At 38.0% G+C, this 24,569-nt stretch overlaps 1 protein-coding gene across 2 annotated transcripts in view; it reads right to left on the reverse strand.

Moving 5' to 3' along the window:
* The window catches only part of CROCC2 (ciliary rootlet coiled-coil, rootletin family member 2), a 90,986-nt gene that overhangs the window by 8,025 nt on the left and 58,392 nt on the right, over positions 1-24,569 (reverse strand). For both annotated transcript variants that reach the window (XM_087964972.1, XM_087964973.1), the window contains 10 exons: positions 22,876-23,019; positions 17,423-17,661; positions 17,154-17,313; positions 16,446-16,613; positions 15,549-15,900; positions 14,741-14,925; positions 9,663-9,783; positions 7,749-7,912; positions 5,009-5,449; positions 4,075-4,224 (listed from right to left, as the gene is read on the reverse strand). In XM_087964972.1, coding sequence (XP_087821098.1) covers positions 4,075-4,224; positions 5,009-5,449; positions 7,749-7,912; positions 9,663-9,783; positions 14,741-14,925; positions 15,549-15,900; positions 16,446-16,613; positions 17,154-17,313; positions 17,423-17,661; positions 22,876-23,019 — 2,124 coding nt within the window. The remainder of the gene's footprint in view (positions 1-4,074; positions 4,225-5,008; positions 5,450-7,748; positions 7,913-9,662; positions 9,784-14,740; positions 14,926-15,548; positions 15,901-16,445; positions 16,614-17,153; positions 17,314-17,422; positions 17,662-22,875; positions 23,020-24,569) is intronic.

The raw sequence follows: 24,569 nt of genomic DNA on the forward strand, positions 1-24,569 counted from the left end.
TGAAGAAGTAGAGACAGGTGATCCCACAGATAACTTGGCTTTATGCTATGAAGGGTTTTATAGGTGATGACCAGCACTTTCAATCACACTTGGAATTCTGCTGGGAGCATGTACAATGTGCAGAATAGGGGTGTTACATAGTTTGATGTTGTAACATTGCAAGCTGTTGGAGTCATTACGTGTGAGTTTGGCAGCCATTTGTTTAATGAAATAATAAAATAATAAAATGAAATAAAATATGCCACTGCATTCCAGACCAGCTGCAACTTCCAAGTGATGTTCAAAGGCAACCCTATGTAGAACAGATAACATTAATTCACATTGGAGGCAGTCAAAGTACACGATCTCTTGGTTCAGTAATGGGCACAATTGGCACACAAGATAGAAGTGTGGAAAGACCCTTCTAGCCATAGTACCACCTGTCTCTCAAGCAGGAATCAGGAGTCTAGAAAAATGCTCAAATTGCACACAAGCACCATCTAGAGGAAGGCTAATCCATTCTGTGGCAAAAATAAGTCCCTGTCTGTGAGTAGTTCCAAACCTTACAGCTACTCAAATGCCGGTGATAAAGTTGATCTTATTTCTCCCAATCCACGCCCTATTCTTCAGGCACTGAAACACACCTTGATAATATTACTTGGTAGACCTGAGGCAGAGGTATAGAATTAAATGTCATTAGTATATACTGATGGTATCTAACTGTTTACCTTCATATGACTTCACCTAACAGTGTGAGGTAGATATTTAAAAAAAACCTGGAGAGAATATAACCTTGTGGAATCCTACATCTTGCATGTTTACGGTTGTTCTTTTCTATCACAACCAATAAGGAACCAATGCTGGAAGTAGGAGAAAAACCATTGCAATACTGTGTCTCCCATTCTCATCTCCCTAAACTAGTCCAGAAGGATACTACACTTGATGGTATCAAAAGCTTGAGATGTAAAGAAGGGACACAATGAATGCACCTGCCACTATTCAGATCCCTCCAAATGTTATCAGTAAGTGCAACTATTGCTGTCTCAGTATGATAATCACGTCTGAACCCTAGTAATTCCTTTAGTGCTCTCTCAGTCTGAAGTCTCAAAAGATATCTACAAGATATAGGGTAAGAATGATAACAGCCACTACATAGGATAAACAGGTAGAAGACTGACAGACCATATAATGAACACCAAGTGGCAGTTTTAAGACGAGATGAAAGTCTTGCAACACATGGTCAGGCTCAACCAGAGTTTCAACTGGGAAACTATCAAACCAAACCAAATCCAAAAAATGCTAAGGATTTCCTGGAAGCTTGGCAGATAAATCAGCCATCGATATGCATATAAAATGATGCTATTTACATATCATTTAAAAGACATAATCCAAAGCCTAGGAAGGAAATAAACAGCCTAGAACATATCCCCCACCAACAGCCAAACCCAGTTAAACATGAAGTGCCAGATATAGGGAAGAAACATTACCATTATCAAGGAACCATAAAGGAGGAAGCCACACTCCAACCAAGAGTGGCAGAGCAAACTGTATATAAACAACCAGGAAACCCCACTGCATGCATATTGACCCCACTGATGTTAACCAGTTGAGTCTGCAAGAAATCACCTAGCTCAGAGAGTATGAAGAAATCAACTGTTAAATCATGAGTTACATTTGCTATTAGAATAAAAACTGCTAGCAGTTATGAACACAGGACTAGAACAGGTGCTGGTTCTAGAGACTGTTGTGAATAGAAAACTGAATAAAAGTGGCATGCCTAACATTATCCTTTTGCAGAGTCAAACAGTGTCTCTGGATTTGTTCCACTTGATTTTTTTTTTGGTGCATTCATTTTAGGGTGAATGCATCTTGAGATGGCATATTTGTGTAGCCATCTACAATGGTTAATATAAATGTATCAGGGTCTGCATTCATACATCAAGTTAGATGATAGGTTTGGTTTTATCTTAGTATGTTGCATAAACAATGCATTGCTTAGCATGATTTGTCACAAAGCCAAAAACAGAGCTATGGTGAAGGAAATTATTGACATCACAACTTATATCAAGGACAGCCAACATATGCCTCTGAACAGATTGCTGACCATAATTCCCCAACAATTCTAGTTTAGATGACCAGAAATGTGAATGAGAGCTACATACTAATATCTGCTTTTCCATATAACAATCTGAGAAAATTCACAGTGAAAGTCTGATGTCCAAATATACAAAATTCCTGACATCTTACTCTACTTTGCAATTACTCCTGCAGACAGTTATATATTCAAACAACCCTTACCTGGTTAAAAAATTGAAGAAATGCTGTATGTTGCTCAGATTAATTGGTATTAGAATAGAAAATGGGACGAGAATGATGGTAGATATAACCCTTTTTGAGAGCTATATGTGGAATGTACAAAGGTCACTTAGAAGATGCTCACATTAATTTCAGTGGAAGGTTCTGCCGGATGGTTTGGATTATGCATTTACATGGCTAGTGCTAATTAGGCTAATCCAAGAGTGCCTCTGCTGATATCAAACAGATGTGTGACAAATGAGTTCTGTGAATTTGAACCAGTGCCTTGATGCTGTATGTTAGTTACTTCTCTGAACAGTCAAGGAAAGCAGATAACCTAAAAATGTACATATGTAAGTGAAATCTGAAGTTTAACTTTAAGGAAGAATACTGTGCATTTGTTTGGATTACATTCAAAGAACATCAGAGCAGTAATCATGTATGTATAACGAAATTATATGAGAGGAATTGCAAAATAAAGATTGCAAATATTTTCATTTGCCAGGAAGAATAGAAATTGTATTCCTGTAAGCATAAAAAGTTTTCTTTTTTAAAATCTTTGTTTAAAACAACATGTTTCACATTTTATAATAACTTTATCTTTTTATTCCTGCAAGTGATATGCTGCTCAGTTTCAAGAAAGACTCTGAGTGGCTTACAATGATGCCAAAGACGATTAGATAGAATTTAGGTAGAAAATAAAGAAAATAAAAATAACCAAACCCCCAAACCCAATGAAAATCAATATTATTTGTCAATAGGAATATTGTCAAGAAGGCATGCAAATAGGAATATGTTTTTTTAAACTGCTTGCTGCTATATTATAGTGCTTAAGAATAAAACAAATAATGGATAATAAGACACTTTGTGCACTATGCCTCAGCAGAAATGTAAGTCACATGCAGATGTCTTTCTTACTTCTTCTCCTTTTGTTAGGGCACTAAACATATAATCCTATAGAAATAATTATTATGTGCAATTTTTCCTTTTCCATATTGTAATTTGTATATTTTATGTTAAATTAATGGGAATAAAAACATTAGTTATTAACAATGCTTTAGTGCAATGACTGCATTTAAAAAGAACCTAATAACTGTTATGAAAAATTATCAGGTTACATCTGTTTGCTTTACTACCTGAACAATTTAGAACAAGAAGCATATCCAGGACAAACCCTGACTTCAGAGAAAAGAGTTGTGGAACTCTTTTGCCAATCATCTCCCTCCAATAAAACTGGGTCTTGCTTCTCCAAGATGGGAAATACCACAATTCTTGACAAAAAATTGTGAAATTTTTTAAGTTGCCTTTTCTGCCAAGAAATGTGGATCAGAACCTAAGAAAAATATGTTTTTTCAGTGCAGGAAAGATTCTTTGAGCTGGGAGAAGTTAACTATGAAGAGTAAAGAAAGATATGAGACAGTGAAATGTTAGATATATAATATATAATTCTAATATATATTAGAATTTGGAGAGTGCGGTTTCTTTCTTTCTGTTAAAAGTACTGGTAAGGTTTCCTCTGGTTGAATATTTCAACAGGGAAAAATAGAAGCCCACAATAAATTTGGAAATACAAACATAATTCATAAAAGTGCACAGCTTTAAGGAAAAAGGTTCTGCCATTTTTCAACAATGACGGCACATGCACTTTTCAAAGGGAGCCTCCTGTGACACTTGACTTACTATAATCCATATAATCTTCAATTAAGGATGGAGTCCCACTTGGCTTGAAGTTGATTCAAGATAACATGCAGCCATAAGATTGTTTTGTTAAATTAATCCTCCTCTCTCATCATCACTTACTTCGAGAAGATGATGCTTCTGCTTCTCCATATTTCTGTACTGTAGTTCCATGTCAGCCAGTCGATCTTGTAACAAATGTACTGTATTAGTCAAGCTATGATTCTGCCTCTTGCTATCTGACAATGCCTGTCGCATGGAGTCAAAGCGATCCTGGAAAATATTATTATGTTATTCAACCTGAAATGAAATCTGCTGAAATAATAATTCAATGACATTTGGTTAAATAATACAATGCATGTAATAGTGACTGTTTATATGGTTAAAAATAATCTGGCAAGCCAGCCTGCCCCTTCCATTGCTTCCATCCCAGCTCAGACCATTGGAAAGGAACAAACTGTACTGCAATAAATAATGAAAAGTATGGTTTTTTTCTTTGAACTTATTCTTTCAGAAATGATTAGGAATACACAAAATCGCCTTTAATTAGTCAGATCTTTAACCCATCAAGTTTATAACTGCTTATACTGATGACAGCAACTCTATAAATTTCAGGTAGGAGACTAGCTGTATCAGAAGACGCTAAGAACTAAATTTGGGTCAATATGCATGCAAAGTATGTCCTCTACTACATACCTTCCTGGATATTTTAAAAGTTAGTAATCACAGTTTATGGTTTAAGACCAAGCATATTAGCAAGACATATGAATTTGGGCTATTGGACAAAAAAGAGCATGATATCAATGACATTTTGAAGGGGTTGTTACATAAAAGAGATGCTGAGACTGAATTTGGATTCTGATATCAGCTGATTCATTTAAATACTTTGGAACATGCCTTTTTTTTTCAAAGAAAGCAGGGGACTTGTAACAGATACCTAGTATTGGAATGGGACTGATTTGCACAGCACAATTTTTCTGGAGTTTAGAAAATAAGTTGCTTAATTGAGATGTGCAGGCAAGGATGACCGATTGTTGAAACAATTGGGTTTTTCTACCTGGAGTAGCCGACGGTCTTGCTCTGCAGCTGTCAGGGCCTTTTGGAGGTGTGAGATGTTCTCCTGCAGGGAGGAAGTTCCAGCTGTAGCACTGGAGAGTGCTTGAGACAGAGTTTGCACCCTATCTTTAAAGTGACTTTCAGTGCCTTCAGTCCTGGCTAGAGAATGAGTCAGGTGGTCAAGCTCTTGCTGCAGTAGAGCAGTTTTGTTCTCCCTGTCTCCTAATTGGCATCGAAGTTCCTGGATTTGCTCCAACAGGGACTGGATCTCTTCATCCCTTGAAGTCAAGCTCATTTGTGTTCGTTGTAAGTCTCCTTCCACTGCTCTGTGGCTCAGCTCCAGTTTGGTGGCCCTGCTCTCTGCTGCTTCTAGAACTTCTTTTAGCTTCCATTTTTCTGTTTCCAGCTTTGCTTCCTTGGTTTTAAATGCTTTGACTTTCTCCTATAATATAAACCACATCTTGAATACCACAAGTTTGTGAAAAGAGCAACTAAGACGAGGATAAAAGAATAAACTTGGTGGACTGGCCACCAATGCCAGGTGACATTAGAGTCTTAACTACAAAAGTACCACAGGAAAATCCTAAAATGTAAACGTTAGAAGAATCTTTAGTCAATGTCTCCCTTCCTGGGAAACATATCTAAAGAGGCACATGACTACCTCATATTAAATTATGGGAACATCTTATACCTAGGAGTGTTATTACAGAGGTCAACTAAAACCTCCTTTTGCTGACTACTAGCACTATCTTCACCACTCAGTATCTAGTTGAAGAAAGCAAATTAATGCAATGCCCACTCATCTGACAATGAGAACGCTAATTAAGAGAACCTGGTCTTTACCCACTCCTGATGGATATTATCTCAGTCGAGACAGAAGTCTCTCCACTCAGTCTTTTTCTTTTAATGAATTTGGGAGGTACTTTGCAATTTTGGGCTCTCTCCTTGCTGCAGATTTGTTGCCTTGCTGACCTGTCCTCTCTGAGCTTTTTGGCCTCTAGTAGGTACCACTTGGGGCTTCTACTTTTAGAAAGTTGCTTGGACTAGTCATAGAGAATCTGGATATGGCAACATTTTGCGTTGCTAAATACTTTTGCTTATTAACTGCTTAATAATAAAGTTCTCTTTGTGGATAAAAACAACAATATAACAAAAGTCATGCATTAGAAATTAAGGAAGGACATAATTCCTAATGGTTACAGTTATATGAGTTGCTGTTCTGTTTGGCTATACAGTACAAGGAAAAGCAAGTGTAACACTATCCCTAGATTTCATTGTTCTAAAACTGTGTGCAGTGCATTGACATAATTCTCAATTTTAGAGAAATGAAGAGGGAACAAAAGATGGGCAGTAACATTACAATGTTTGTGTAAATCAGATCAAAACAAGAATGTAAGATGTAATAAAAAGAGAAATTTACTAGGAAAAGGGGGAAAGGGTTTGGGGACATTCTATGTTAATTAACAAAACAAGCATCATAATTGAAATAAATTAACTGCAATACATTAAAAAAATATTTACATCAATATTCTTCTTCTTTATAAATTAAGAATGTTACATAGATGAGAACATGATGAGTAGTGAATAATATAGTAAAGCAGTGTTTCTCAACCTAGGGTCCTTTAAGATGTGAGGACTTCAGCTCCCAGAATTCCTCAGCCAGCAAAGTATCTTAAAGGGCCCTAGGTTGAGAAACACTGTAGTAAAGTCAAGGGCAGTGACTATTCAAGGTGGTCCCTTTTCAGGCAGCTTCTCATTGCATCTTTACATCTTTTCTCCAGATAAAAGCATCCTTGTTTACCATACAGCCAAGACCAACGTGGCAATACAACAGTTTATATAAAAACTTACCACATAATAGCCTTATGACAGCATTAGAGTAATGAAAAGAAAAGAAAAAGTGTTAGAAAGGCAGATGATACTAGATAAAACTCCTTGCAAACTGTTTTATGCTGAGTGACAATTTGAATAAAAACAATTTGTTGTTAGTCGCAAAGTCGTGTCTGACCCATCGCGACCCCATGGACCATGTTCCTCCAGGCCTTCCTGTCCTCTACCATCCCCCAGAGTCCATTTAAGCTCACGCCGACTGCTTCAGTGACTCCATCCAGCTACCTCATTCTCTGCTGTCCCCTTCCTCTTTTGACCTCAATCGTTCCCAGTATTAGGCTCTTCTCCAGTGAGTCCTTCCAATGGTAGAATCAGCAATCCTTCTATGAGATTCTTTGGCATTCATTTATACAAACCTCTATTAGAAGAGAGGATGTAATTGCTTTTCTACAATTTTCCCCATCAAAGAGAAAATATTACAGTTCTTACAATGATAATTCTTCAAAATTTATGTGGACTAAATTTGTGGACTAGCTTTTACAAAATTCTTTAGTATTTGTTACTTCCAAAGTCAGTACTAGTCACTCTACTTCAGTCTCCTGTTCACAGTATGAAGTGGACTTCCTCAGAGGTAAATCCTACTGTATTTCACAAAATGCATTTTTTAGGAAAGCATCTTTGGCCACAATGTAACCTGTGTGCATTAACAACTTTTCATAATGCCTTTTGTCATTAAACCTTTTGTGGGTTTCTTTAAATCTTGTTCTTTTTGCAAGCTCTTTGTACATTTACTTTGCTTTTCAAGAGCTGGCTGGGCTGTTGAGTAGCAAGCAGAATGTCATAGAAAAGGAAGTTGTGCTATGTTATAACCTGAAATGGTTTTTCCTAACTGAAAGAGAAAATATGCTCACCTGTAATTCTTTGTTCCTATCCTGACAAATACGTAAGTTGCGCTCCAGGTTGAGCACCTGTTCTGCAGATGCCTGGCGTTCCTGTTCTGTTTTGCGAATAGTTTCCTCTTGCAGCATAAGTGCTACTTGTGCACTGCTCAGGCGACCATCTGTTCCCCTTTTACCTAAATGTAGAAAATTGCAAAATGCAAGGATTAAGCAGTGAAATCATTTATTCTACGTTAGTGTTTTTCAACCTGAGTGTCTTTTAAGATGTGTGGATTTCAAATCCCAGAATTCCCAGAATGGTGACTGGAGTATTCTGGGATTGAAGTCTACACATTTTAAAGGTGTTGAGGTTGAGAAATACTGTTCTGCAGTATGAGTGGGAAAGCTTGTGGCCTTCAGAAGTTTTGGGCTACAGTCTCATTAAGCAACATGCTAATGACAAAGGATTCCGGGAGTTGTAATCCAAACCATCAAAAGAACACCAAATGGCCTACCCACTATAGAGTCTTGTCTAATATTAGTAGTAGTATTGTACATGCCTGATCAGTTAAAACATGAAATAATGCAATAAACTCCAGGATAATAAAGGCCTCCCATATCATGTGAAATCATGTTACGACCATCAATGAACAAACATAGTAGCATCTTTGGTTGTTTTTATTGAAAAATAGACATTTATGGTACACTACAGAAACCATAGGCAGCTTGCAGTGATACCTGAACAATTATAATTAGTCATTTCTTATGAATGGCAGAATCTCCAAATTAATAAAGCATTCATTTATTCATGACGCTATATGGTAAAAACAGCCATGCATGAAAAAGACCCTCAGATGGCCCTACCTTTTCCTAAACCTTTCTGTGCACAACTATACATGTAGTCCTCAACTTACAACTACAATTGGGACCAGAATTTCCATTGCTAGCAAGGTATTTGTTAAGTTGAGTTGTGCATTTGCAGTTTTTTACCATGGTTGTTAAATGAATCACTGTAGTTGTTAAAGAAAACACATGATTGTTATGTGAATTTGGCTTCCTCCATTGACTTTGATTATCAAAAGCTATCTGGAAAGGTCACAAATAGCTATCACATTATTCTGGGACATTGCAATCATCATAAATACATGCCAGTTGCCAAACGCTTGAATTTTGATCGCATGGCATTGGGATGCTGCAATGGTTGTGAGGATTGGTTGTAAGTAACTTTTTTCAGTGCTGCAGCAACTTTGAACAGTCGGTAAACAAATGGTTGTAAGTCACTAACTACCTGCAGTAGAAAATTAGGTGGGAGCTTCACATGTCTAACCGTGGTACAATTACGATTTCCATCTAATAAGAATTTCCTGGCATTGGTTCACAATCTTTTGGTGTATTAAAATCACAGGTCCTATACAATATTTGATTTTGTTTTGTTTTTAAAGTTGTTAGGGATGCCCACTTGATTATAGTCATGAGGAGTAAATATGATTTGCACGTATATGTAACTAATTCCCAGCATTTGCTTTTTAAATGACAAGCAGCTTTTGGAGCTGCAATTTTAAGAAGAAAAGCAATTAAAGCAGAGATAAGCTTAATCCTCTTCCTGACCTCTCTCCATGTCCTGAATCTGCTGCTCAGTCCAGATTGAATGTCTAAATCCACACAATCTTGATCCATATGTGGAAAAAAGCATATTCATAGCAGAGAAACATCTGGCGTGGAGATCAAACATCTGCCCTTAGATCACTATTCTTTCACTTAAAGCAGCAGTCTCTAAGCAGCTTTTTAAGAAGTTTAGGGATTCATTTCATTTGCTTTGTATACAACTTGCCGCATGACTCTGTTTATCCAACTAAACAAGCAAATAACTCGAGGTGAAAAAACAGATAGGTGAAGAAATTCTTATGGATGAAGGGATAAAGTAAGGGAAGAAGAAAAAGAACAGACCTTCCTCACAGTCTGCTAAATACTTCTGGAGTTGCAGGATACGGCTTTGGGTTTGGTCGCGATCAGCATCCATTTCATTCAGCTGATGACTCATATTCATCACCTGAATTCTTAGATCATCCTGGAAACAAGAGATAGGACATATTCATTATATCATTGGCTTGTTGTCAGGAAAGATATAAAACTCACACCGGATACATTTATTTTTTTAAATGTATTTTATACTGTCTATAATTTGCTTTACTAAGCCACAAGAGTAATTTTTAATATGGACAACTGTTAAAACAACTATGTAGTCCATCTTGAAACTACAACTACAAACAATACATATCCTAAAATCAACATTAAATAAAACACATATTTAAAATTACAGCAAAGTAACTGCATTTCCAACAAATGATAGATCACCGGTAATCAGACCATTATTGATAACATGACACATAATATTGCCAATAATTTCTCAGAGAAATAATTCTCAACCAAACTAGTTCATACTTTTATTGCTCTTGAGACATAAGCAAGCATTAAATATTGTACTGTCATACTCTACAGCTAACTCAAATAGTTTTCTTGCCTTACAAAAAAACGATTTCATGTTCCACCCCTGTAACTGAAGACATTTTACTGAATTGTATGGTATGAAAGAAGTAGCCCTTCATATTTTAGAAATATTAGTGTTGCTCAAGTCTTAGACAGAAACAGACTACCTGCTATGTATATCAGGCTCTTAATTTGGCAGAAGACTCTTCCTTTCTGAAAGTATGGCCTTGCCTATCCCCAAAGAACTAAACAGTTTATCAACAATGTTTGCTTATCCAAAATGCCTTGGATTTGGAAGTGATAAAAAGAGGGGGATCTGCAAAGTCCTTGTGCCTGGAGAAATTCATATTACCTATTTAATTGATTAAATTTACATTTAAATTAAATTCAGGTTTTATCCCATTTTCCTCAATGTGGAGGATCTACCATCCTCTATCATTGCATACCTTTGCCCAAAAGGGTCTGTCTGAGGCAGTTTTCCTGGGCACTGGAAAATTACAGTATAATTCAATTTCAATCTCTGTATTATCAAAAAACTCTCACTGTACAAATCAAATCCTGCTCTGAAGCTTCTTCCTTGAAGCGAAGGCCAGCGGCCTTGGAAACAATTATTACTAACTCAAAACACCTTCAGTTTCGAGGCTACATAGCTTTCTTTACAACTAAATAAGTAAATAAGCATCAGGCCTGTACAAGAACACTGAGTTTCTTATAGCTCCTAAAGTGTTAACTGAAAAATGTTGTTATTGTTTGTAGATACTTTCCCCTTTTTTTTCCTTTCTAGTTTACACAAGTTAACAATAAATTCCAGGATCTTGGTGGACAGGACAACAAAGCAAGGAATGTTTTAAATGTGATGTAGCCCAGAATTAACTGATTTCTTCATTTGTCAGAAAGGCTGTTGGATGATCTGATGCTATGATTACTGTGACAAGCCATGTTTTTTAAATTATTCTGGTACAGTATAAATATTTATTCATTTTTACAAGAGGCATGCTTTTGAGCAATAAATAGCACATGACAGAGAAAGGGCTGAACTGCCCTTGAATGTTGCTAAACATATGTCTTGGGAGTCAACTTGGGGTCACAATAAGTTAAGTTGGCTCACATGATCCTTGCAAAATGGAGTTAGAATAGCTAGATGATTTTCAGTTCTAGATAAATGAACTGGAAGGAATTTTGAATATCCCTCTCTGGTTCACAAAACTATATATGCAATTTTTAAGAAACAATATGCCTTCACAAATTTTCTCAAAAAACCCCCCAGCTATAGTGGAAAGATGCATACTTCATACTAAGCCAAAACAAACAAAATCTCTAATAGTATCATGTTATATATCAACCCAACCATAGCAGAGGTGGGATTGGAACAAAAGTCTTTTATTCCCAAGAGTAACAGTTTGTACCTAGCAACAGTGCTCTTTTTACAGCTTGTTATTTACTTCTAAGTTCATACCATGATCTTATGCTTGTAAATTATCTTGTCATGTATATAAATGGCACTGTATTGCACTGGTTCATCTACTTTTCTTTATCAACAATTCCATTTGGTGCTAGTGGGACAGGAGAGATCATGCTTAATCCCTTGCGGAGTGCTGCAAGGGTCAGCTCTCTCCTTCTGCTATTTAACATTTACATGAAGGCACCAGGCAAGTTCATCAAAAGTTTTTGGGGATTGGTTTCATCAAATTTCAGGTGCAAGCAACCAGAAAACTCATAGTTAACCTCAGGCTGGAAATTTATTGTTCATCACCTGCATTGTAATACAGTGCCATAAGAATCTCACCAGATTGCTTGCCTTCCCCTGAAACTGACCAGATAAGGCTTTATGGATTTAGAGGGAGGTGATGCTTATGCTGTTTGTGGCTACGCAATAACTCCAAGCTAGGCTCTCACTTGATCCCTCCTGCCAGCCTAGCTGGCAGTTCTCTAATATCAATATGTTTATAATACCCAGCTCCACATTGCTACCCCAGGCTGGTGATACCATTGAAGTCTCAGTTTTGAAAGATGGGTGGGGGAGAATAGGCTTAAACTGAATTTTTTAAAAATGAATTTACTGTTTCTCCATGGGGTTTTCTGTCTGCTCCAGTGGTATCACTTGATGGGAAGGTTCTACTCATGAAGATACAGGTTCATGGATGGGGATTTTTCAGGAATAGCAAATTAAGGCTGTGACTCCTGGGGGTAGGGTGGGAAGATTTTTCCTAGCTTTGGCTAGTTAGCCAGTTATAAACTTTCGTGTGTGGGGGGTGGTGGAAATCATGCTGCAGTGACTCATATTCTTATCACCATCTGTTTAGATTATAACAACATGCTCTACATAGGGCTGCCTTGAAGATCACTCAGAAACTGTAGTTGGTTTAGAGCAGGGGTGTCAAACTCAAGGCTTGGGGGCCAGATTTGGCTTGCAGGGTGCTTAGATTCCACGGGGCTGCCCTGGAAACAGCAAAGGACTGGTCCGCGGTGCCTCTGCCAACAAAAATGGAGCTCCAGAGGGCTGCCTGTGGCCCTCCGGAGCTCCATTTTTGCTGGCAGAGGGTTGCAGAAGCCATCACAGCCCAAAACAGAGCATATGACGGCCATGTGACCCTCTCGAGCTCTGTTTTCACTGGCAGAGGGTTACAGGAGGCTGTCACAGCCAAAAACGAAGCTCGGGAGCCAGTTTTCGCTGGTAGGGTGCTCGGGCCACCACAGGTACCCCAACATGAGCTGGCTACGCCCACCCCAACCATGCCCCCAGCGGTCAAACACAACTGGCCCCTGGAGGTCAAACACAACTCTGATGTGGCCCTCAATGAAATCGAGTTTGACACCTCTGGTTTAGAGGAAAGTGGTCTACAACTGGACACTGTTTGCTGATGGGAGCAACTCATTGCAAGCCCTGCACTGGTTCTAATAGGCATCTGGATGCAATTTAAAGTCATGGTACTAGTCCATAAAGCCTTACATAATTTGGTACCTAGTTATTTGCAGAACTGCATTCTCTCATTGGAATGGGCCTAATCAGCTTGATTCACCAGAAAAAAGTACTAATGATATAGTAGTTAGGAAATTTAGGGGAGTGAGAGTGGCAAAGCATTATTATGCTACTTTTCAGCTGTTTGGAATGATGTCCCAATGGAAATCTGGTTGGCTTCCACTCTGTTTACCTTCCAGAAGCTCCTCAGATTAATTTCCTAGTTTATTTACTTTGGTTTAATTCACCTAATATAATTACTAATTTTTCAGTAGTATTTGTGTACTTTTTATTTATTTATATTGTCCTTTTATTGCATGTTTATTTATTATTTATTATGTATTTTATCTGTACATTATCGAAAGTCCTTAAGGACTTGATGCTCTAGAAATGTTGTTGATGATGATGACAACTGTGGAGATTATCAGTGCTAAAACATAGCATTACATAAAATAAACCATTTTTGCTGTGAGTAAAAGAAATGGACTAATTTATTTGTTACATATTTTAAGCCATTATTGGCTTTGATCCAGAATGATTAGATAGATTTATGTGCATAATGCTCTCCAGGCATTCAAATAATCACGCTGAAACTTTGATGATAATTTCTAGTAAACGCCCTTAAAGCTAACAGGATACTGAAAAAAAGCATGGCATATTATTTCAAGTGGATGCCTAGAAACACATGCTTAAGGGATGCATTCTTACATAGGCTGAAGAGCAGAACAGAGACTCTAGTGCAGTGATGGCTAATATTTTCCTGACGGACTGCCCAAAGCAGATGGGCTTGCCTGAACCCCCCAAATGCAACCACCATGTGCATGCCCCCTGTCCCCTGCATGAACCTCCTACATGCGTGTGTGCCCCCCCACTCCACTCCCCGCACATGTCCCATCTCCTGCACATGCGCACCAGAGACCCGACAACCAGCTGGCTGGCAGGAGGCGTGCGCGGTAGAGCTGAACTAGGCTTGTGTGCCCACAGAGAGGGCGCTGCGTGCCACCTGTGCCACGCATGCCATATGTTCACCATCACGGCTCTAGTGCATAATTCCAGACCTATTCTATTTATGTCTTAAGCATACTTCCTAATACTTAAATGTTGCTACTTCAATATGTTCATAAGTAAGTCTCAATTTTTGTACAATGAATTTCAACCTTAGAATATTCCACTTTCTCTGGATTGGTCCTATGAATGAAGGAATTGAACAAAGATTTGAAAGAATATGGATAATCTAATGGAAATCAATGGATTATAAAACCTATTTTTAATAGTCACCTAATTATAGATTTTATTTTTAACTTCTCCTTCAATTGATATGAGGACTAATGTTTCTTTGTACTGACAGTAAAATATGAACAGAAGCACAAAAATAAAGGCACTATTTTGCCACAACTCCTTAGCATTAGCTTTATTAAAATAAAGTTGCCCTGCATTCAGATTGTGATAAATTAGTGAATGTGCTCTTATAGTTTTATAAAACACCAAATTCATAGCTATGAGTTTTTCAAAGTTCATGAATTTATACCATTTAAATCTATGAGGGTAGAACTTAGAAGAAATGTTTGACCTTGCTTACCCTCTCTCTTTGGGTATCCCGTAGCTCCTGAAGGAAGTCTTTCAAAGCATCTCGAACTACTTCTGGATCAATTTCACTTGTGGTTTGCTCACTCCTGAGGGGAGAAGTTCGATGAAATGGTGAACGGGAGCGGCTCCTCTCAGGTGAACCAGTGCGAGATGCAGGTGTTTGGTGTCCACTGGTTCCTATTAAAAAAAAAACCAAGTACTTGCTTGGTCTCAGCCAAAGGACAAGGTTGAAATGGATTTCCAGAAGAAAAGACTTAACAGACTACATAATTTAGGATTCATTCATTCATTTAATCAATAAGGTTATCTAACAGATCTTATATTTTTTAATTTGTAGAAGCTTTCTGCTGCCTAAGGAGAGGATATTACCATAATTAGCTATTTACATCTTTTCAGATGGTTATACCACCACTGTCCACAAAGCTTTCGAACTGCCTTTTAGCTATGGAGAAATTCTTTTTGGCTAAGGTACATGAGATAAGAAGCTATTAAATACATAGTTTTGATTAGTATAGTTTCCAAATTCTGCCTTTGTAGTTTGTAAATCATGATTTATGGATTAGTGCCATAAATCAACTATGGATTTATTCAATAAATCACATTTAAAGCTATGGTATTATACAATATAAAGACTGACCCCTAGAGTATTTCATTCCCCTGGTTCAAAATACAGCAATTTTCCAGTTGTTTGTTCATTAATTTAATTACATTTATGAATCTATTATAACTGCGCACTCCAAAAGATTCTGAGTTGCTAATCTAATTTAGCCCATAGCAGTGAGAAGAATTTTTAAAATAACCTTTGACTGGAGACAAGGATCGTTGGGGAGATGGACTCCGACTGCCAAGTCCCAGTGTGCGACGGAGAGTGGAGTGGACTGCCACTAACTTCAGTTCAACCTCTCTCTTGGTTGCTTCAGTTTTGGCTAGTTCTGTTTCTAAGCCATGGATACATCCCTCACAGGTGCTGAGGCGCAGCTGGAGATTCTCATTTGACCTGCTTGCTTCCTGAAGCTTCACTTCCAGGCTATGGAGTTCATCCTTCCACTTTTTCTCCTTGATACAACTCTCTGCAAGGCTGTGCTTTAAATCCTGCTCTTGAAGTTGGGATTTTACCTCTGCAGAAGACAGCTTCTTCTGCAAGTTCAACACCTGGAAGGAAACAAAGTCATGAGGGCAATGTATATATGGAAGAGAGATTCCAGAAAATTACAGAGCTGAAGTTTTAAATAGGGAAATGGGAAAAAAATCCCGGAAAAAAAATTAGTGGCAGATTATTTCTTAGCATATACTATTGTTAAGAAAATCACATGGTTGGGCCATAGGTCTTTTTCTGCCATCAATTTTCTATGTTTCTATTTTTCTATAAGTCACCAAGTCAACTTCAACTCAAAAGGACACTTCATCTCCATTACACATAAAAATACTCTATTAACTATATGGGTTGGTCTTCACAATTACATCCTTATCCCATTAAGTATGCAGTTTATCACACATCTTATCTCCATTGCATTCTTTGACAAAATGCTGCCTTCTTTCACTGTCTCAACTTACTCTTGGTGTATGGGTCTCCTGCTTGGATGGGGGGCTGGACTAGATGACCTACAAGGTCCCTTCCAACTCTGATTATCTGTTATCTGTTATCTTCAGTTCTTCTCCCATCAAATAATTGCTCTTTGCTATTATCTCATTGTTACCTCCTTGTGAGCAGAATCATGGCCAATCTCCAGAGTAGATATCTTCTGTTTAAGATCCAGGACCTCTTTGCTGTTCTGCTGTTCCTGTTGTTCTTTTTGCAGCAACTGATGTTGTAATTCAGTGACCTCCTGGGTTTTCTTGCTGTGCTTGCTCTCCAGGGACTTTACCTGTGAAGGAAGAATTTGGATATAGCTACTCTTCCATTCAGAATATGTGCCCCAAATTCCCAACCTACATGTGGACTCATCTGCATAAAAGTATTGCCATCATTGGTAACTAACTGCCATGGTTGACTGTATCATACCCCAAACATAGAAGTCTAATAGAAAACTAACAGATTCTTCAGTGAGAACATACTGCCTGTAGGTTGTATATGTGTCATGATATGAGGAAGGCCTGAAAAGGAAAAGAAGTTCTAGGGACAAAACTACATCATAATTGAAGAGACAGTCATTACATGGAAAAACGATAGCAGGATACTTTCCAAAGGATTTTCAAATAATAGCAATAAGTACATTTAGGATGATGCTACTAATTTGCTATAGTTCGCTCTATTTAGGTATCAATCTCAGGAATTAACAGTAATGTCAAATGATCTTGCATACATCCTTCCTAACCTCCATTGATCATGTCAAGTGTTTCTCTTCATCAACCTGTTACATTCTTGGACCTGAATTGAACAACAAGAAAGTCTGTTTGTAAGCTACCTCTCTGCGCAGTTCCTGAAGTTCCCTTCTGGCTTCCATGTGTGCCTTCTCTACTTCCCGTAGATTTACTCGGAGCTCTCCCACCTCTACCTCAACTGCGGCTTTTGCTTCTTCCAGAATGGCAATCTTCTGTTCTCGTTCTTCCTTGATTCTCTGCAGTCTACAAGAGGTCAAGTGTTTATTATCAGTCATTGCTAAAAACATATGTCTGTTCCATCAATGTGTATCAGCTTCTTCTCCCAGCCTGACACTGTGCCAAGTCTGCTGACCTGAGCTTCTCATTCTCTGTTTTTTTGACAGCTGTTCTGAGGTCAGCATTGGACTTCTGAAGTGCTTCCTTTTCTCTGCTCTCATCTGCTACAGCCCTGTGAAATTCCAGTAGCTCTTTTTGTCGCTGATCACACGCCTCTTCTGACTCCTGCAGTCTCTGGTGAAGCTCAGTGAGTTCTTTGTGAACATCTGCATGGGTATCTTCTGCCAACCGTAGTTGGACTTTGAACTGTTCGACCTTTAAGAAAAAGCTACATCAATTTTAAGGCATTTTGGAAAATAAGCTTAATGACTTCTAGGGAATTTACTCCAGCGAAATTGATATTGGTGTAGTTCCAGAGTGAGGTTGGAGGCAAAACACACAATTAAAGGAACCATGCACATGTTATTAGGCATCTACTACCAAGAAATAAGTCCTATCATTCAACGGTCATGGAGTCCTTGGTGCTCTCTGAGCTTGGCTGCTTTTTTGCAGATGTTTCATTACTAAACTAGGTATCATCAGTGCTAGGATGGTCTAGGTGATGTTACCTAGTTGGTAGTGAAACATCTGCAAGAAAACAATCAAGCTCAGAAAGTACCAAGGACCCCACTTTTCAAGACTGAACCACAAATATTCTCTTCTATCTGTATCATATGGTCAGTATGTAGTGGATTGTAGTTTTGGTTGATTGATTAAAACATGCAGATGAAAATTTGATCTCCAGAGGGAAAGGCACACATCTGCAATTGAGTAAAATTTGCCCCTCCAACTATATTGAACTTCAGCAATCTTTTTATTTTATCTATATCTGAACAAAGGAAGTATTTATAATGCAAGTTTTGGGGAAATATAATCCTAATCTAAAGCCTAACACTGAGCTGGTGTATATTAACTAAAGGGGAAAGTAGCAATAAAAACAAAATATATTAGAATGATATATATGTCTATTAAGAAGAAAGGTGTTCAGTAGGACTTACTTTTGAATGTTAAGTTTATACTGTAGAATTTTACTGACTTCCTTTTTAAATGAGAAATGAGTCATGATGATATGTCACTGTCTGAAATATTAGACAAAAAATTTCTAATGAAAATTTGACCTACCTTTCATATTGTTACTAAGGTAGCTTGTGGCTAATATTTTTGTCAGGCAAATAATATTAATGGACAGTAATGTTGTTTTATAGAAGTTGATTGTTAAAATATGGTTTTCTGATACAAATCTCCTTCTAAACTGACATATTTTATTGTGCGTTCCCCACACTAACAAGGATAATATCAATTAGAGCAGCTCATAAAAAGGACAAATGAAGCTGGTTTTGGAAAACTAAAAAAGAGAGAGAGCGGGGAAGGGAAGGAAAGAGTGAGGCAAAATTCTGGTCTTGAAAAAGAACAATAACCATGACGAGTAGGTTGGTTTAAGAAAGAGCGACTGGCTAAAAGATATCAAGTAATCTTCCATGACTATGGACTAGAAACAGAGTATTTCTCTTGTTCAAGTCCAACATTCTCACTGACACATTACATGACCCTCCCTTGTTCTCAGCTTGATGCTTCGTATAATGCTCAGATTTTGTATTTGTAAATAAAGCCTAAACATTATAAAAATGCCAACACTCTGCCCTGACCACTGCTTCCAAAGAGACGGAAACAAGAATAGAAACTGCTATTCCTGTAACTTCTGAGTCCTGAGGGAAAGCCAAGATACTCAAAAGCAGCCTTATAATTTGTTGCCAAACATTAGGAGGTGCCAACACCACCCCTCCTTCTCAAACTAAAATTCTAAAATATTCATGGCAATATATGGTCAAGCCAGCACTGAGAGCACCAACTAATATGTAACATTTTAGCTGACAACCTAAGATATGAGGTTTCTTCAATTCATATAACTCTCTGTTAATTTTAACCTTTTTACTACTTTTAAATAAGGAATGTGTTCAAGAGTGAATGTGATGAAATGTAGATTTATCTCAGCTTGAACTTGTGTCTCTGCTGAAGAACGAGCAAAATTTGTAGTTTATGCATCTCCCAGTAAATGGCTCTTAGTTATCAAGATAGTGTGATATATTGTTGAAGATGTCAGTACTGTATATGCATGTAGATTTCAGGGTGAAAATGAGTAAGAAGAGAGCAAATGTGTTATCTGGAAGGAAGCAAATAAAGAATTAATTGGAAGAATTGAAAACTGACTATAATAATAGCTCATGGCTTTCAGTAATCTTAAGGCTGTTCTGTTTCATACACTCTACACTGAGAAGTTTTGTATGTCTATATTAAGAGAATTACATTGATTTTTTAAAAAAGTGCAGTCAGTTTGTGTTATTTGTGATAATAATGATCTGTAAAGTTGCTGCGAGCTCTGAATGAGCAAATACCCAATCAATGATCGTAAGGGAAATATAGGACCCAGAAGGCAGAGTGTCACCTTGTTTGACCTCAGTTGAGAATGTGCACATTGAGTAAGTCAATTTTTTTTTTTTTTGCCACTCTGCATATATCTGTGAACGACCATGAAGGTACTCTGAGTATTGATTTGGGGGTTACAATACATTTAAGCAAGTAAGTGTATTTGTAAATACAGAACCTGCAAATACTGAGAATTGACTATATCTGCTCTGCGGGAATTGTATTGCAAAAATATAGCAATCTTCTTCAACTTGATGAGGTCTACAGATCTGTCCTCGAAACTTTCCTTCTTCCCTGATTTCTTTCCCATTCTTGAATTACATAAAAGATTACTAATTCCACCTTGTCTGCAAGAGAGGATGGGGTCTACCAACAAAGGATTTACAGCAAAAGGTTGGAAGAAACGACAGCAGTAAAAATGGAAGATCAATTTTGAAGTATCCGAATAATTGCAAATGACAACATAGATGAAATTCCTAGATTAAACTGGTATCAGTGCACATGTACCATTTGAACTTCAGCTGGACAGCCACAGAACATCTTAACAGCTTTCCCATGAACTTCAGTGTGAATTAAAATGGAGAAGAAAGAATGGCCTGGATTTTATTCAGCCTTCCTTGGAAAGCTGTTCTTGTTTGTGAAATGACCTGTGCCCTGTGTATTTTTGGGGAAGGGTAGGAGAATTGTATAAGAACCTCAATGTCCTATGTTTTTCTTTTGAGTTTTCTTTTCTTTTTTTAAAAAAATCTTTTTACTCTGAAAAGCTCTAACATTATCCAGATCCTCCCTGTTGGCCTGGCTCATTCCAACCAGCTCTGTGTTATTGTTGTTCTGTTTTTGAGAAGGATTAGGGTGAGACCCTTTTTCTACCAGCCCCCACCCACATATGGGATCCACAAATGCACTCAGCATTTTTCTGCTGAGCTTAATAGAAATTCACGAAGAAAGGTCAGTGACCAAAGAGAAGGGCGATCCATCATAAAATAAACTGTTTTTATTCCCCAGGATAAGGAGAGGGGGTTTGCAGGGGATGGGACTGAAAAGAAAACATCACACAAAACTCTTCCCCTCCCCCCATTCACATTCACTCTTTCCTGGTTAATTCCTCTCTGTGTTTTCTCCTTCACAAGAATATTGCAACTAAGCTCATAATGAAATTATTATAATTATATATTGACTAACATTTATAAACAGCCTCTTTTGAAATCATGCCTAGGTTGCCAAGCCTCCAGCTGAGGCTTAGACACATGGAAGAAGGTATCTAGGGTGGGAGAAAAAGACACGCGTTGCATGGGTAGGAGTGAACGTGCATTTAAGTGTGACTCCACACACACACATAGTCTGTGAATTCAAATAATTAAGTTTACATAAAAAGAACAGATAGGTACATGAGAATCCTGGACAACAAGAATCTCTAGCTGAGCAACGGACAGATACATGCTACTGGCGGCTTGCCAAAATAGACTGCCATGTTTAACTATTGTTATGTGGAGTGTACATGCACAGAAAAGTCCGTGTCAGTGTTCTTGTACATATGGGAGGGCAGCTCTGTTCAACTCAAGGCTGACTTCCTCAAGTTAAAAGGCTGTGAAAATGTTATGGTTCCCATGGTGATAAGTAGGTCAATGCTGGCGCCTGTGAGGATTTTGCTCTGTGTTTCTTTGCCCTCAGCTTGTTATATTAGTCCCTCAACTTACTTCTCCCCCTCCCCTCTCCCTCTTTCTCTTGCGTGCTGTTGTCTCTGTTCCCATCCTGTTAGTCTTTCTCTGCCCATCCTGCCTTCATCTCTGAAGATCTTCCTCACCCCTTCACCCCATCCCCATTCCTTCTGCCCTCCCTGCCCTCTGAAACAACCCTCTTCTCTTGCTTGTGTGGTCCCTCCTGGGGCTGGACTTTGAAATCTGTTGAAAGGAGGCTATTTTTTGCCAAAATAAACAGCCTGTCATGTTAAATTACTCTCTTTTCCTCTTTTATGTCCTTTAATTTTCTATTTCCCCCTCACCCCATCCCTTTCTTTCTCTTTCCTCCCTCAGGCTGGGGGTCATTTTTGTTCTGCGTTCTCAGTTTATAAAGAATTAGAACCCTGGAAACATCTGGCAGTGGGTGAGGGTTACCATCTGGGGAAGTTTTTCAGAGTTGCAGATATTTGGAAGAATGTAAAAAAAAAACCACCCTCTAGAGTTGGATATTAAAAAGTGGGGATATGACAGGGTGGACAGTGATTTCTGCTTCCAATTTAACCAATGACAAGCCGGTGTTGGAACTGGAGTAAAGGCACTGACTAGCTGGATCAGTGCCAATTTCTCTAGCCAATACCCATCTTGGGAACACATTGGATACTCCACATGCTCTGCAGGAGGCCACATCCATCCAGAATACATGCAGATGACAGCTTTTCAACAAGTTCAACGTGCTATGATAAAAGCCCCTGGGGTTTAAACTCATCCAGGGAACAACACGGCACCATTTGTATAATCATTTCCATTCCCCAAACTCTCAAAGACATTGTGAAACTGACCTATTATAATTTCAAGTTCTGCTGTCCTGGAAACCCAGAGAATATGCTAGAGAAAAGAGCTGGGTAAGAATTTTTGCAAAAGGGGAAACAGACTGCCCAACAGCTCTTCAGGAAAAGTTCCACGGCAGTTTCAAATACAGCCCAGCAAATCTAGGAATGGATTGATTGTGCTCTCGGACATAGCTGATGTCCTTTTAGAGAGGTTTGCAGTGTTTCAAAGCTTGCTAAATTTGTCTATCTATAGGTGGCAATGTCATGAATTGATATCATATTATAACCTCCTCCTTCATCATATTACTCTGACATTTGAAGAATGGCGCATCTCTAACATCTATTTCCTAAAATGTGTTGTCAGGTGTTTCTGCTAACATTTATCACTCTTAACTTCTATGGAAGCAGAAGACTTTAGATTTCAAATCTGTCTATATTCTCAGCCTGCACTGATAGCCCATGCTGAAAAATGGATATGCAGTCCACTTTTGGGGACCAATATTCAATAAGGATAGAGAAGAAATGGCCAGACATGACAGCTAAAGAGACATACATACCTCCCGCCCACTAAGTTCTTTCTCTCTTGCCAGCTCCTTTATATGTTCATTTAAACGTTTGGCCTCTTTCTGGTGTGCAGCCATTGCATCTTCAAATTGTGCCTGGAAGGTCTGTAGTTCTTTGTTGATGCTGGTAATTGTGTTCTGTAATGAAGATGACATAGGAAGAAGTATGGCATGAGCTTGAGCTAGCTTTGCTTTATAGGTTCAATACAAATTTAAATAGGGTTACATTTTCCTTTAGCAATTATTTGGATTGATCCATCTCATACTATAGAAGCACAGATTGTTAGAACCTGCAAGAGGTTTAAGTATCAAGTATCAGAATAGGAAAATTGCATTACATAACTGAACTGTACATAACTTTTCTTCCTTAGTGATTCACAAAATCTTCAGAATGGCTGGGGAAAACTAATTGTACCTTCTGTTCCCCTGATGTTCACTTTTCCTTGAGCACAGGCCATGATTTATGTAGCCTTATCTCACTGTTTTCTATATCACAGAACTCCAGCCAATAGTAAAACATAGAGGAATGCCAAAAGAGCTGAGACAATGCATCATTATGCCAGCAACTTTTTCTATCACTACAGTATAGGCTGGGTTCCCTTAAAATGTGTTAGTGAGCAAAGATCCCACCTCACGCCTATTTCAGTGACTTTGTGATAATTTTCTTAAGTGCTAAAATGTGCTTTGTGCATAGAAAGGAATATAACTATTAAGCACTATGTACATTATTTGATATTTACATCCCTTAGAAATGTAGGTGTTGCACTTAGACAAACTGTAGTTATTTAAATTAAACAAGAAATTGGAAGGGTGAAATCAGGCTATGCTATCCATATCATGAAAGAAGCCTTATGGTCATAGAATGAAACTATATCTGGTTTGCTAATCCTTTTAATAAAGGATACTGCTCTCCATAAATACCACTACTAAAGCAATTAATTTTATTTTCTTCAGTGTCAGCTTCTTTCTCTTCTTGGAAAGTGAATTCAGACATCTGAGATTGAAACACTCTTGAGTGTTTCACTTGCATACTGATAAAATAAAAGAAAGAAGTCCAATATCAAGCAAACACTGTATACTGAAGGATGCCAATCCTTTGCAAGTTAATATTTCATAAAATCTATTAATTATGTTATATAAAGATTGAATTTACAACCATTCTAAGTTACAGCTATATAACCAAACCTTGGTTAAAGTAGCCATAATTTTACGTTTGCATAACATACCATTACTTTCAAATAACAGTATCTCAATTATCCCAAACCATGCTATGGCTTAATGTGAGATATCAACCAACTAAAACAATCAAAATTATTCCTATTCTATGAATGATATTTGCAACATACTGAGTTGGGGGACACTTCAACTTGGTCTGACTCTTTGTCTTAGGTAGGATCTTATATTGTCCCTCTCCTTTTCCAAACAGCCCACAAACCTCTATTGCAGATGCCATTAAGCTGCTCTTGATCCTCTAGGCTTCAACTTGGATATCCCCTCCCCATCAAGTATGGACTTTCTTTCAGAATTCTCAGCAATGGCCATACTGCCTGGAAATCATAGGATTTGAAATCCACATCTTTGGAAAGTTCCCAGGATGCAGAATGGGAAGCGTGCTCTAAACGAAGGCTGTCAAATTCCCGGTCCCACAGGCTGGATGCATCACGTGCTGGCCACACCCACACCCAGTT

The sequence above is a fragment of the Notechis scutatus genome, chromosome 4 (genome assembly GCF_049901735.1).
Source record: "Notechis scutatus isolate UNSWTSFEM ecotype Mainland chromosome 4, rNotScu1.2, whole genome shotgun sequence".
Classification (NCBI taxonomy): domain Eukaryota; kingdom Metazoa; phylum Chordata; class Lepidosauria; order Squamata; family Elapidae; genus Notechis; species Notechis scutatus.